Source organism: Pelophylax lessonae, assembly GCF_965119305.1.
Source record: "Pelophylax lessonae genome assembly, chromosome: 1".
NCBI classification, from domain to species: domain Eukaryota; kingdom Metazoa; phylum Chordata; class Amphibia; order Anura; family Ranidae; genus Pelophylax; species Pelophylax lessonae.
The window spans coordinates 276,414,105-276,429,156 of record NC_138768.1 but is presented as its reverse complement, the minus strand read 5'-3'; the positions used below and the strand labels follow the sequence as shown (position 1 = coordinate 276,429,156).

General features: G+C 46.0%; 1 protein-coding gene across 1 annotated transcript in view; it reads right to left on the bottom strand.

Moving 5' to 3' along the window:
* Positions 1-14,710, bottom strand: part of RNF10 (ring finger protein 10) — a 42,376-nt gene extending 27,666 nt beyond the window's left edge. The window contains exons 1-6 of the mRNA XM_082260146.1: positions 14,422-14,710; positions 10,534-10,715; positions 10,247-10,443; positions 10,044-10,134; positions 4,137-4,321; positions 2,274-2,410 (exon numbers count right to left, since the gene is read on the bottom strand). Of these exons, the coding sequence (XP_082116272.1) occupies positions 2,274-2,410; positions 4,137-4,321; positions 10,044-10,134; positions 10,247-10,443; positions 10,534-10,715; positions 14,422-14,530 (901 nt within the window). The 5' untranslated portion in view covers positions 14,531-14,710. The remainder of the gene's footprint in view (positions 1-2,273; positions 2,411-4,136; positions 4,322-10,043; positions 10,135-10,246; positions 10,444-10,533; positions 10,716-14,421) is intronic.
* Between the last annotated feature and the right edge of the window lie 342 nt (positions 14,711-15,052).

Sequence of the window (15,052 nt, the reverse complement as noted above, 5' to 3'; positions counted from 1 at the left end):
GGAGGACATCATTACTCAACACTGCCATGCCTGGCCTGATGGTCATGAATTTGGTTCCTATCAGACATATGATCACTTCCGTGATTTTCTCAACCTTTTCCTCTGTTAGGAGAATCTGTTATTTTGGCATCCAGTATGCAGCCCAAGTATATGACTCTCTGGCTTGGAGTTAATTGTGATTTTTCTTCGTTCACAATCCATCCAAGCCTTTGTAGGAAAGGAGATGCTTTTGTACAGATTGGCTTCCAGGCCATCTGCTGATTCAGCGACGAACAGTAGATCGTCTAGGTATGGCACCACACCTAGGTCTTGCTGTTCAGAGCTTCTGCCATCATTTGAGAAAATCCTGGGTGCCGAAGATGATGCCGAAAGGTAGAGCTGTGTACTGCATATGTAGTGTGGTAGCCAGGCTTTGGACCGCAAATATTACGTATTTTTGATGGCTTTTTTCTTTTTTATTGGCACATGTAACTATGCCGAAAGGTAGGGCTGTGCGAATAAACTCCTGTTTTTTCTTCTTCCGGTGGTATGTGACAAATCACATTTTAGTAGGTTCTCCAGTGCAGATAAAGCCTCTGCGTGGTCTTTCGGGAGTGCCGTCACCAGGTACTTGGTTGGGGGACGAGTGGAAAACTATTGAGTAACCTTCTGCTATCGTGCAAAGGACTAATCTGTTTATGATCTTCCTCCACTGATGAGCAAAGATAGTCAATCTGCCTCCCACCTGGTGACCATCACAGCTTTTTATTTTGTGGAATGGAAGGCTTGAGGATAAAGTCTCTCTTGCCTTTTTTGTTTTGTTGTGTCCAGCTTCTTTATTAAATCTCCTGGACTGACGAAAGGGCGCTTTACCCTGCTTCTTTTTGGTTTAAGGAAACCCTTTATTTTTGGCTGCGGTTCTGACTAGAACCGTTTCCAAGTCAGGTCGGAACAGTAAATCGCCTGTGAAAGGGATTCCACACAATATTTTTGGAAGCAATGTCTCCTCCCCACTTCAGCCACAGGGCTCTCCTGGCCGAATTAATTAGGCCAGTGGTCCTGGCCGATACCCTCACAGATTCAGCCGAATCATCTGCGAGGAATGCTGTTGCTCTGGTTAGTGTGGGTATGGTCCTTCTTAACTATTCTTTTGGGGTTTCTCCTAGCAGCTCTTGCAGCCGAGTCAGCCAGACTAGCAAGGTCCTAGCCGTGCAAGTGGAGGCTATGGCCAGGTATAGATTCGCTGCTCCAGCTTCCCAAGTTCTCTTTAGCAGTGCCTCTATCTTCTTATCCATGGAATCACTGAGGGACCTGGAGTCGAAGGCGGACTTATGTGCCACTCTGGCGAGGGTGGCACCTACTTTAAGGCATTTTGCCCAGGATTCTGTATCCTTGTCTGCAAAAATACATCTGCGCATCCCCCCCCCCCCCCCCGTTTTTCAATTTTTTTTGCCTTCTCTATTTTTTTAAAAAATTGCCCTGCCGCCCGGAAATGACAAAAGAGAAAGTGCCCCGCTCGGTCGTCCAGCTCCCGGGATTCTGCCTTCTCAAAGAAGACTGCGGATCAGAAGTGCATCACCGGAAGTGCCGCAGGGCTCCGGAAAAGACGCTGCCCACCCCCATCTTTCTCCTCCAGCAGTGTGGATCAGCTGTTCTGTAGTGAGGCTGTCGGCCAGAGGGGCAGTTCGTGGTCAGCCAGAGCCCTTAAGATGCCGGTGACTGAACAGCTTGCTTGACTCCAGGTGCAGTGGTCTTTTGGGGGCATGCCATCGACATTTAGTGCAGCTGGGGGGGGGGGGGGGGGATGGTTGCATATCCCTCAGTAGGAGTAAAACCTCTGGCAGGGGCCAGCTTGCACTGAGTTGCTGCCCCTGACCCGCACAACCCAAAGCCTGCTGAGCTGAGTGGAAGGCAGGCCAGGGAGTCCCCTGCAATAAGCACAGAGCCTGGAGAAAAAAAAAACTGTCTGCGGCTCCAGTGGATCCAAAGGAAACACAATCAAACTGAGGCACACAGATGTAACTGGCATTTTTATAATGGTGGACTATTGTGTTCCCAATCAGTGGGAGGAGCCTTTCTCCCAGATGCTGCCCTGGAAGACGATTAGAGAAAAGGTGCATTTAATATTTATTTTTTTTAAGTGAAATTATCTTTTAGGTTATTGTATGCATTTGTTTCAGTTCTAAACGTTTTATGTAAAAAGAAAAAAAAAAGCCCTTAATACATTTGTTTTCAACACTCAAAATGGGTTTTACTTTTATGAACTTAATTCCGACATGTGTACCCCATTTTACCTCCCAGATGAATAGGCTCATCCAGCTTCATCCACTTTGATTTGGGCATGGCCACAAGGACTCCCTTTTCTCTCCTCATTAGCTGCATCGTGATGGTATCACCCACACCATAAAGGCGAGTTTCTGTAGCAGCAACACTGAAAGCAGAATAGGAACAGTTTCATCAATTTTGTTGCCCCCAATTTAATTAGTCAAACAGTTTCTGGATTGTGGGAGAAAACCAGTCAAGCATGTAAACACAACACAAAGCACTAGTTGAAACCAGATTAAAGCAACCCCACTGGCAGGCTATGGACGTTCAAACCACAAATATTCTTAGTGTTGCAAAAAAAAAAATTTCCAAGTTAAAATAAAAAACATGTTATACTCACCGGCTCTATGCAACGGTTTTGCAGAGAGCAGCCCCTAACCTGATCTTCTAGAGTCCCCCACCAGTAATCTTGGCTCCTCCTCTGTGTACCCCCATAGCAAGGCATTTGCTACGGGGCAGACTGTGTGCTCGCTCCCAAGTTGTGTGTCTAGGAGGCTGCGCTCCATAGACACAGCGGGGCTTAGCCCTGCCCCCTGCTTTCTCCATTCAGCATTTGATTGACAGCAGCAGGAGCCAATGACTCCTGGTGCTGCCAGAGTCCCTGTGTGAAGAGGAATAGAAGGAAGAGCAGAGATGCGCTTTTAGGGAGGTGGGAAGGACAGAAAGCTGGAAACTTTTTTTTTTGTTTTTTACCTTAATGCAGGAAATGCATTAAAGTAAAAAAACATTTGGCTTTAGAGCCACTTTAAGTCATAAATAACAAAAGTCTTCAAATTTCACACCAGATGCAGCGAAACTGCTCTCTGCATCTTTGTTCACACTTCTTCCAGCTCAGCGCACATTAAAGATTAGATGAGCAAAGCTGCAGAATTGTTTTTTTAGTGCTTTCATTATTGAACTTTTGAGGATAAAATGATCCCCATTACCTAAAAGCTACAGAGGTCAGTAAATGTTTGTACTATAGAGATCATTTACTGCCCGTTAACTTGTAAATCCTAAAATGTTTAAAAGTTCACTTTAACATTTTGCCAACCATGTATTGCATATGTGCGGTGGAAGAGAGGGTAAACCTCAATGGCCACATCCGTCTATTTGAAGTTTTGGTGCTGACAGTGTGCTCACAGTACTGATGCCAAAGCCATTACAGACATCTCCTGGTCTCCGATTGGGAATTGGCGGAAAGGACTCCAGGTTATGACCACTGCGACAGCAAATCACAGTGATCGCGTGACCAAGAAGTCCACCCCACCTAGGGTGCCAAGACCAAGCTAAAGGGCTACAGGGAGGGGCAGTAAGGAGTAAAGAACCTCCAGGACTGCATTTAAAGGGTACAAAAAAGTGCCACTGATAAGACTACAGTTAGAACTTTATCACATTCATATCCAAGTCATTATTTAGATCTACCTATAGGCAAAATCAAGTGTCATAAAAACAATATATTAACACAATTTACCACCAGACCTGCCACAGAGGTATAAATGTAAATATATAAATTGTTGCTGGTGAGTTACTTTAACACCTTTCTCTGTTTCTGCAAGCAAAATCTGTCCAAAATTGACAGAAAATTGCAGTGGGTATGGCCCAGAATAGGTTTAGGTGTTTGGGTATGGGGGGATGGTGTCTTGCTAAGTATAGCTTGAAGCCATTTAACACTTTTCTAACTTAGTTTTCACTACCACAAGCCCCACACCGAAAACAAAATTAAAGTGCTTTTGACAAAACCAACATACCCCAGAAATTAGGTTATGTTATGCTGGCATGGTTTTATGCCACAAATGAAACATTCTTGCAGAACTGCAACTGTATTGTTTGAGGGTCTTCATATACATTACCTTTTAAGGTCTTTCTTGATAACGGAGCTATAACAAATTGGACACCTACTCCATTCCTTTTCACTCAGTGACAAGTAATGCAAGATGCAAGCCCAACAGAAAATATGCCCGCAGCGGGTAATCTTGGCTGCGACCGGAGGATAAAGACAAATGGGACAGGAGGGCACTTCATGGCTGCAAATGCGCTGTAGAAATGAAGGGAGAGACATTTAAAAAGGATTAATAGTTCCCATACCAAAAAAGATTTTACACACACACACACTACTCTCTTTAACCACTTGCCTACTAGGCACTTTCACCCCTTCCGGACCAGGCCACCTTTCAACGATGTCTCATATTGAATAACAATAGCGCAGTCATGCAACACTGAACCTATATGAAATTATTTTTTTACCACACAAATATTGATTTTTTTTTGGCGGTATTTAATCACCATGGGTTTTTTTTTACATTTGCTAATTTTGATATTTTTTGTAAAAAAAAAAAAAAAAATCTAACACATTTTTCTTAGTTTCTTTTAAAAATTGTGAAAATAAGTATTCTTTTTTCTTCACTAATAAGATTGCATTAATGGGCAGACACAGATGATCAGTGCCCCGATTAACAGTGTGGACAATCCGTGCCCTGATATCAGTGTGGAAGATGTCCTGGACAACCTTTCCAGTTAGCAGCTTTTCTTTCCTCCCACACAGCATGGGAGGGAAGGACTGCCGATAATGGGAAAATCTGTTTACACATGATCAGCTGTGATTGGACAGGTCACAGAGCGTGCACGGATGCACTGCGCAGGAGGCGTGTCGGAGGCAGGGTTTTGAGGTTGCCTATTGACACCTTTGCAGAACTGGAAGACTAAGCTGTAGCTGTCATTTGGCTTTAGCATGGTCAGCAAGCGGGTCATGTACCAAGTCAGGGGAATATGGAGGCTCCCATCGCTGAACTCCTACTAAAGATACTAGGTGTCTGGCATTACATTTCTCAATCTCTACACTTCCGTCAGGGACTCAAAGTAGTGAATCCAAAGCATAAGCATGAAAGCCAGACAACTTCAAAAGGATAGATCTGATCAGCAAAAGCAGGCCACAGATTTGTATCCCGACAGGTGTTCAAGCTCCAGAGCTATAATCATCCTTTCTACAGCCTTTTAACCACTTGACCTCCGGAAGATTTACCACCCCCCCTTCATGACCAGGCCATTTTTTGCTAAACTGCACTGCGTTATTTTAACTGACAATTGCGCGGTTGTGCAACACTGTACCCAAATAAAATTTATGTCCTTTTTATTACCGTAAATAGAGCTTTATTTTGGTAGTATTTGATCACCTCTGCTTTTATTTTTTGCGCTATAAACAAAAAATATTTACTTTCTGCTATAAAACATCCAATAAAAAAAAAAAAAAAAAATCAAATGTCTTGATGAATTTAGACCAATACAGTATCTCACAAAAGAGAGTACACCCATCACATTTTTGTAAATATTTTATTATATCTTTTCATGTAACAGCATTGCTGCAGAGGTTGAAGGGGTGGGGGGTCAGCCTGTCAGTGCTCAGACCATATGCCACACACTGCATCAAATTGGTCTGCATGGCTGTCGTCCCAGAAGGAAGCCTCTTCTAAAGATGATGCACAAGAAAGCCTGCAAACAAACAGTTTGCTGAAGACAAGTAGACTAAGGACATGGATTACTGGAAACATGTCCTGTGGTCTGATGAGACCAAGATAAACTTATTTGGTTCAGATGGTGTCACGCGTGTGTGGCAGCAACCAGGTGAGTAGTACAAAAACACGTGTGTCCTCCCTACAGTCAAGCATGGCGGTGGGAGTGTCGTGGTCTGGGGCTCCATGAGTGACCATATGGTGGGACCAAATCCCCATTTTTATTCATTCATTGATTGCCTTTATATTTGATAGTCATTTCTTTTGCATGTGTGCGCTTTTTTGTAAATATGCTCCATGAGTGCTGCCAGCACTGGGGAGCTATAGTTCATTGAGAGAGCCATGAATGCAAACATGTACTGTGACATACTGAAGCAGAGCATGATCCCCTTCCCTCATTGACTGAGCCGCAGGGCAGTATTCTAACATGATAACGACCCCAAACACCTCCAAGACGACCACTGCCTTGCTGAAGAAGCTGAGGGTAAAGGATACGGACTGGCCAAGCATGTCTCCAGACCTAATCTGCATCTGTGGGGCATCCTCAAATGGAAGGTAGAGGAGCGCAAGGTCTCTAAAATCCAACAGCTCCATAATGTCTTCATGAAGGAGTGGAAGAGGACTCCAGTGGCAACCTGTGAAGCGCTGGTGAACTCCATGCCCAAGAGGGTTAAGGCAGTGCTGGAAAATAATGGTGGCCACACAAAATATTGACACGTTGGGCCCAGTTTGGACATTTTCACTTAGGGGTGTACTCACTTTTATTGCCAGCGGTTTAGACATTAATGGCTGTGTGTTGAGTTATTTTGAGGGGACAGCAAATTTACACTGTAATATAAGCTGTACACTCACTACTTTACATTGTAGCAAAGTGTCCTTTCTTCAGTGTTGTCACATGAAAAGATATAAAAATATTTATAAAAACGTGAGGGGTGTACTCACTAACTTTTGTGAGATACTGTGTGTATTCTGCTACATATTCTTGGTAAACAAAAATCCCAATAAGTGTATATTGATTGGTCTGCGCAAAAGTGTCCACAAACTATGGGATATATACTATAATTTTTATAAAAAAATTTTTTTAACTAGTAATGGGGCCGATTAGCGACTTATAGTGGGGGACTGTGATATTGCGGTGAACATTCGTACATGGACACTTTTTGGAGACCAGTGACACTAATACATTGATCAGTGTTAAAAATATGCACTGTATTAATGACACAGGCTGGCAAGCGATTAAACATCAGGGGCGATCAAAGGATTAAATGTGTGCCTAGCCAGTGTTTTGGTGGTGCGTAAGGCGATTTTACTATAAGTAATATATGAAAGAAAATCTATTACTTCCCCACTGACAGGACAGGGCTCTGCCTTGTTTACATAGGCAAAGCCCTGGCCTTTGTAAATTCATGGCGGTCGCCAGGTGACGGCTGTTATCTATTAGCTGACACCCAGTAATCAACATCTGCCATGTTAAATCAAAGCACTGGTGGGATGCTAGCAGCGTGCCCCCTACCCAGAAGTGTTAGATCACATACTAGGTATGTGATCTAACATTTCCAGGTAGGGGGCCGTATCACATACTACAGCCCTCAAAATTCCCACTCGCCTGCTCGCATTTGGCAAGCAGTATTTCAGTGAAGGCGAGTGTGAAACTGCATCACAGAAGGGTCAGGGCCGTGGATAAGAAGGTATCACTTTTCCTCCTGTAGGCAGTTCAGAAAGCAGGGAGATCAGTCTATCAGTGTGGCAGGTGGGCGGTAGCAATTGCAGAGCTCTGCCCTGTGCAGCTCTCTGTAGCTAAAAGTTTGTTTCTCGCTCTCTCCCTTTCACCGGCTTACTGCTGCACAGACCAGTGGAACAGCCAATAGCGCTGCTCATCTGAAAGGGAGGGAGTGACTGCTGATGTTGCCCCACCTCCTGCCACATCCTTAGCCAATCAGCATACCCCAGCGCAGGATGGGATCGGACATACCTGGCTGAGTAGGAAGAAGGTATGATCACACTCCTGCTCACACAGGACTTTACACAAATAGCTCTACAGAAACAGCTGAGGATCATCCCTGCAAAAGTCTTATCAGTGTGTTCTCCTGTCCTGTGCAGATTAGGCAGTGAACACACTGATCGGGATCCCCTCGCTCTTCTCACACTGCTTCTTATCTTTGTTTTTATGTAAACTGAACAAAGGGTAAACACGCTGATAATGATGAGAATTTGATTTCTGGAAGACGCTGTAGCAGGCATTAGATAGGAGTATGTGACATGTAATTGTCTTCAGCTGTTTCTATTGAGCTATGTGTGCCAGAGTTCTGTCTCATCCCTCCATCATTTGTTTGACCTTTTTATGTTATCTTTGCAGGATTTAGGCTGGTCAGGCTAGGAGCTCCAGACCATTTACTGTCTTGTATTCTGTCCAGTCTCTGACCACCCCCTGTATTCTGTCTGCAGTCTCTGACCACCCCCTCTATTCTGTCCGCAGTCTCTGACCACCCCCTGTATTCTGTCTGCAGTCTCTGACCACCTCCTGTATTCTGTCCGCAGTCTCTGACCATCTCCTGTATTCTGTCCGCAGTCTCTGACCATCTCCTGTATTCTGTCCGCAGTCTCTGACCATCTCCTGTATTCTGTCTGCAGTCTCTGACCATCTCCTCTATTCTGTCCGCAGTCTCTGACCACCCCCTGTATTCTGTCTGCAGTCTCTGACCACCCCCTGTATTCTGTCTGCAGTCTCTGACCACCCCCTCTATTCTGTCCGCAGTCTCTGACCACCCCCTGTATTCTGTCTGCAGTCTCTGACCACCCCCTGTATTCTGTCCGCAGTCTCTGACCACCCCCTGTATTCTGTCCGCAGTCTCTGACCACCCCGTTTTCTGTCCGCAGTCTCTGACCACCCCCTGTATTCTGTCTGCAGTCTCTGACCACCCCCTGTATTCTGTCCGCAGTCTCTGACCACCCCCTGTATTCTGTCCGCAGTCTCTGACCATCTCCTGTATTCTGTCCGCAGTCTCTGACCATCTCCTGTATTCTGTCCGCAGTCTCTGACCATCTCCTGTATTCTGTCCGCAGTCTCTGACCATCTCCTGTATTCTGTCCGCAGTCTCTGACCATCTCCTGTATTCTGTCTGCAGTCTCTGACCATCTCCTGTATCATGTCTGCAGTCTCTGACCATCTCCTGTATCATGTCTGCAGTCTCTGACCATCTCCTGTATCATGTCCGCAGTCTCTGACCATCTCCTGTATTCTGTCTGCAGTCTCTGACCATCTCCTGTATTCTGTCTGCAGTCTCTGACCATCTCCTGTATTCTGTCTGCAGTCTCTGACCATCTCCTGTATTCTGTCTGCAGTCTCTGACCATCTCCTGTATTCTGTCTGCAGTCTCTGACCATCTCCTGTATTCTGTTTGCACTCTCTGACCATCTCCTGTATTCTGTCTGCACTCTCTGACCATCTCTTGTAGTATGTCTGCACTCTCTGACCATCTCTCTGTCATGTCTGATATTTTGTCATGCCATATTGACTTTTTAAGTGTAAACTTGGTATGGGTATTGTCGTTGTTTATATATCATGTTTTTACTGTTTAAACATGTTAAAGTTGTTGTTTAATATTTATTTTTGTAACTTAATTCTGAATAAAACCTTTTTAACCGTGAGATAATTTATGAGGGCATGTTTAGGGGCAGAATTTGGGGCTAGGGGTTGGGTGGGGAAACTGGTGGCGAGTAACTCTTAAAGCCTGGCTAGTAGATCAGGACTTCAAATTTTGAGCCCTGACATACTAGGTATGGGATCTAGCGCAGCCGAGCTGCCTTATATCTAGGTTATATGGTCGGCAAGTGGTTATAGGCAGATGAGAATGCAGTGAAGCCATAACTCAAAAAAGCCTAGCGGCACCCACACATCTGCAGCGACAGCCTTGAAGCTCCCCTACTACTGCTAAACTGCAAAGCTCCAACACTCCCTGGCACTGTGGATGTTTGCCTGCCCTATGCCATGTATCGGCCAGTGAGACAGTCCATCAGAGCGATGAGCCAAAATAGAATATCAGCGCTTTCCCTGATCATCAGCCTATCATCCAGGAATAGTGGCGTTATGGGAGTGGGTACTGAAACCAACAGTCACAGCATAAAACCATAACCAGAACTTATGAGAACTTTACAAAGAGAACCCACTACTGCAGTAAATAGAAGTTACCAAACAGCATCTTCCAATGTCATTTACATCAACACACCACAAAAAAAGATAGGAATACTGACCACTTGTTCCACTAGGTCCCAGCTGACCAAAGTGTCTGGATCAGTAAAGTGGACACTGTAATCGTGATCATCCGATACTACGAATTGGCAACTACAAAGAAAATCATTAAAAAAAAAGGATTCAAAGATTAGTCCAGTCTACCAGGATACAGTATAGAACACCTTTACAGAATATACAAAGAAAAAAAACCCAAAACACTCACTTTGCTTGCAGAAACAACTCCTTGTTAAATGGTTTGTGGCCCCACTTGTTGCGCCTGCTCCAGTTTCCATGGCTCTCTCTATGTGCACCAGGATGACCTCGGGGCTCATACGTAAAGTTCAGTAAGTGGTTCAAGTTTATTTTCTTAGGTCCTGAATACTGGGCTGGGCTGAACTCTGCCCGTTGAGTCTCTGCTACCTGTAAACAGAAAGTGGGATCTGTTACTTTTCAATGTGCACCTCTCAGCTGTAAATAAACCCACCAGGCCTTGTCGCCCACGACTCTTACCTCATCTCGTCTTCCATACGCAAACTGTTTAGTGACCCCTCGCTGAGGTGGAACCTTGTTAAAAGTTTTGCTTTTCTGTGGACCGGAGCGGCGGGTCGGGCCGGCAAAACTCTCATTTTTGGGGTAAGAATTTTCACGTTTGCGGCTGTAGCGTTGCTTTGAATTGCTGCCACTTTTTCCGTCTACAATACAAATAAATGGAAGCTCCAAATAAGATTGTAAGACAAAGCCATGTACTATTTCCATCAGCAGAGAAAATGCCTGTCCCTGCAAACTGCTTCCTTCCACTGTAAACAAATATGACACCGAACACCACTATGACACGGCAGGACGTTATCTGTAAAAGCACAGCTGGGTGGAGCAAAGTTTAGCCAGACGCTTTCATGCAAGATCAGATTGTAAAGAGTAAATCAGGTAACAGCTCGGACAAACTCACTCTATTTTTTCCTTTTAACTATTTCTTTTTAAACAAAAAATGATATACAGTATAGGTGAATTAAGTACTGGGGCCCCCTTTGTGTCTGCAAATAGAGTGGTAATCTGCAGCAAGCTTTTTGGTGATACATTAACTCCAGGCTGTTATTTGAACCGGTGTTAATATGCAATCCTGCAATAAACAGCTGTTTTAGGGTCCGTGCACACCAAATACAGTAGTGCAGTGCTCGCAGCTATTTCCAGTGCAGCCCCAACACACAGATGAGGCTAAAACAATGCCAATTGCTGTGGTTTGCACTGAAAAAGGTACAGTATGCAGTACATTGTCAGCTCAGCGGGTTGTGAAGCAAACCACCGCATTACAACGCTGCTGTGGTTAACAAAACGCTGTTGAATTGTCACTCGTGACATTTCAATAAAGTTCTGTGAGGGGTAAAAAAGTAAACACTGATGTGTCGGCTTTTTATCGGAATAGCGATTCCATCAGATTAGTGAACGGAAGCGCCATTCCGTCATCTGCCCATGCGTTCCACCAATACTAGGTTTGCTAATCTAACAGAACACCTACAGACAGAATGCGGCAGCGGACATCTTACTACACCCAACTATGTCTTGATTTTCAGAATAATTTTAACAATAAACTGAGGGTATATAAATACTGTATATTGACATCTGTGATGCTGTTTAGATGTTTAATTTTGAAAGCCTAAGGCTACGTTCACATGTGAGCGTAGCGGATCGCGGGCAGAACACAGCGATTCTGCCCGTGATCCGGAAATCACTGCAAATCGCTGGGCGCCTGTGCGTTGCCGTTGATTTGCAATGGCACCCCAAACGCTGTGCGATGTTGCCGCGATTTCCGCCTGCCAAATCGCGGTAACATTGCGCAAACAAGGTACAAGAGCTTCTTTGGGGCGTCATGCGACCCGCGAATTTGTTTGCGCGATGTTACCGCGATTCGGCAGGCGGAAATCGCGGCTACATCGCACAGCGTTTGGGGTGCCATTGCAAATCAACAACAATGCACAGGCGTCCCAATATTTGCAGTGATTTCCAGATCGCGGGCAGAATTGCGGTGTTCTGCCCGCGATCCGCTACGCTAACATGTGAACGTAGCCTAAAGGTTTAGCACTGAGCTTTTAAAATATAACATCAGAACAGCATCACAGATGTCACTATACTATATTTATTTATATACGCTCACTTTATCGCTAAAATTACTCTGAAATTTAAGGCGTAGCTGGGTGTAGTAAGATGTCCACTGCCGCCTTCTGACTGCAGGTGTTCTGTCAGATTAGCAAACCTGGTAGTGGTGGAACGCATGCGCAGCTGCTGGAACATCACTTCCGTTCACTAATCTGATGGGTTCGCTATTCTGACCACCGGGATAAGCGAAGCATGCTGGTGAAAATGGGCTCTTGAAGTGACCCTCTCCAAAAGCATACCTACTAAAAGAGGAGGAAACATACTTGCTTTTGTGGCAGTCTGTCTTAACCCCCTTCCATGTGCCACATAACAGCCCTTAAAGAGCTTCTAAATGCCAGGAGATGGGCATTCGGGTCATGTGACCGCTGTGATTGGCTGTTACATGATCGGAAAGCTCCCGATCCCACGTATACATCGAGAGCTTCCCGGTCCCCACTGGTGACTCTGCAGGGAGCATGCTCTCAGCACAGAAACTTTTTTTGTAACGCTGCATATATGGGGACTCTCAGCATTAAAGCTCACCCGCTGAAAGGCCACACCAGCAGGAAATGGTAAAAACGCTGTTTTGTTGCTCCTCGGCCACTTTATGTATTGCAGGTAAGTAGTCTATAATGGCTACCTATAGTGCTTGCTATAATTAATTGATTGCGATAAATATTAATAAAGATTAAAAAGTGTTATACATAAAATTCATACACAAATTTCATAAAGGTGATAATATTGACAATATGGTGATAAATACAAATTATTCCATATATAAAAAAAAAAATATATAAAAAAAATTCCATAAGGTGACTGTAGTGAAATATTGGGGAAAAGAAAGTCCAAAAAAATGTTTTCAAAGTTTAAATGTATTCCACCATTCGCACACTAATCACTGGCTGTGCAGAGAGCGGAGAATAGCTACGGTCCTTGGTTACCAGTCATAGTGAATGAGGCCGGCGGCCGCAACTATTCGCTGCTCGCTGCACAGCCAGTAATTAGTGTGTCCACTCCAGCAGCAATCACCGCAGATAATCGCAGGCTGTGCAGCGACTAGCTATGGCCGCTGCTGACCAGACATTGTGAATGGGGCCGGTGGCCGCAACTATTAACTGCACAGCCAGCAATTAGTGTGTCCAGCAGCAATCACTGCAGATAATCGCAGGCTGTGCAGAGAGTAGCGACTAGCTATGGCCGCTGGTGACTTGACATTATAGTGAATGGGGCCGGTGGCCGTAACTATTGGCCGCTCTCTGCACAGCCAGTAATTCGTGTATCCAGCAGTAATCATTGCAGATGATCGCAGGCTGAGCAGCGACTAGCTATGGCCGCTGGTGACCGGACATTATAGTGAATGGGGCCGGTGGCCGTAACTATTGGCCGATCTCTACACAGCCAGCAATTAGTGTGTCCAGCAGCAATCACTGCAGATAATCGCAGTCTGTGCAGAGAGCAGGGACTAGCTATGGCCGCTGGTGACCTGACATTATAGTGATTGAGGCCAGCGGCCGTAACTATTGGCCGCTCTCTGCACAGCCAGTAATTAGTGTGTCCAGCAGTAATCACTGCAGATAATCGCAGGCCGTACAGAGTAGCGACTAGCTATGGCCGCTGGTGACCTGACATAGTGAATGGGGCCGGTGGCCGTAACTATTGGCCGCTCTCTGCACAGCCAGTAAATTCGTGTATCCAGCAGTAATCATTGCAGATGATCGCAGGCTGAGCAGCGACTATCTATGGCCGCTGGTGACCAGACATTATAGTGAATGAGGCCGGCGGCCGTAACTATTGGCCGCTCTCTGCACAGCCAGTAAATTCGTGTATCCAGCAGTAATCACTGCAGATGATCGCAGGCTGAGCAGCGACTAGCTATGGCCGCTGGTGACCTGACAGTGCACGGGGCCAGCGGCTGCACCAGGAACTGCAGCTACAACTCGCAGTGGCTTTAATTGTCAGTGTGAACGTAGCCTTACGGTTCTGGTGACAAAGTTTTGCCCTATAGGAAATTCTGCAACAGCCTCAGATTAAAAAAAAAACAAAACTGCCAGTGGGCCAAGCCTTCCTCTACTATACTGAAAATATATACAGAGGTAAACAACCAAAACCATTGTAGTCAGTGTGTGGTGAAGATTTGCCCTGACTTCCTGTGGGGTACATGGTTGTCAGCAGGACAGGAAGTGAAAATAATCTGTGAAATGGGGGCCAGGTTTGTCTGGACATACACAATAATATTTTGGGCCGTGCAGTGCCCCGCCCCCTCCTTACCACTCTTGGGTTTAGAATCCCCGGCAGGCCCGGTAGAGGCCGATCGGTTCTGGGTCTTGCTGGTATTGCTGGATCCGGGATCCATGTCTGTGGCCGAGCTGAGCGGCATAGACCGCTGGAAGGGCGGGGGCAGCACCGTGCAGGGGGCGGCCGGCAGCCAAGAGCATGGCGTTCAGGAGAGCTGGGGGACGAGGAACGCGGTTCATGGCGACATCTTGCTGTGTGCCCAGATAGAAAGAGAAATAGATAAGAGATCGGAGGGGGGAGGTGTACAGGTGCCGGGATCGGAGGGCTGGCGAGGACCGGGAGGTACAAGGCCTTGCTGGCCTAGCTCACAGATCCGGCACCGAGGGCAGGAAGGCGGTCGGTCCCGAGCTGGGAGCGGACCCGGGTGGTTGGAGTCCCTCGGGGACTCTCAGGGGGTGAGCAGAAGATCAGGAGCTGCCCCCTCCTGGAAGGAGCAGAGCACCGGACACCGCGTCTGTAATGGCGACTGACCGCCTGACGGTGCCAGAGACCCGGATTACGACATTATATACAGGGGGCGTGTCCGGGCCGTGACGACTGCTGGGAGTTGTAGTTTTAGAAGGGTGACAGCAGAGACAGGCCTCATTCCTGGCCTGTGTGTTTA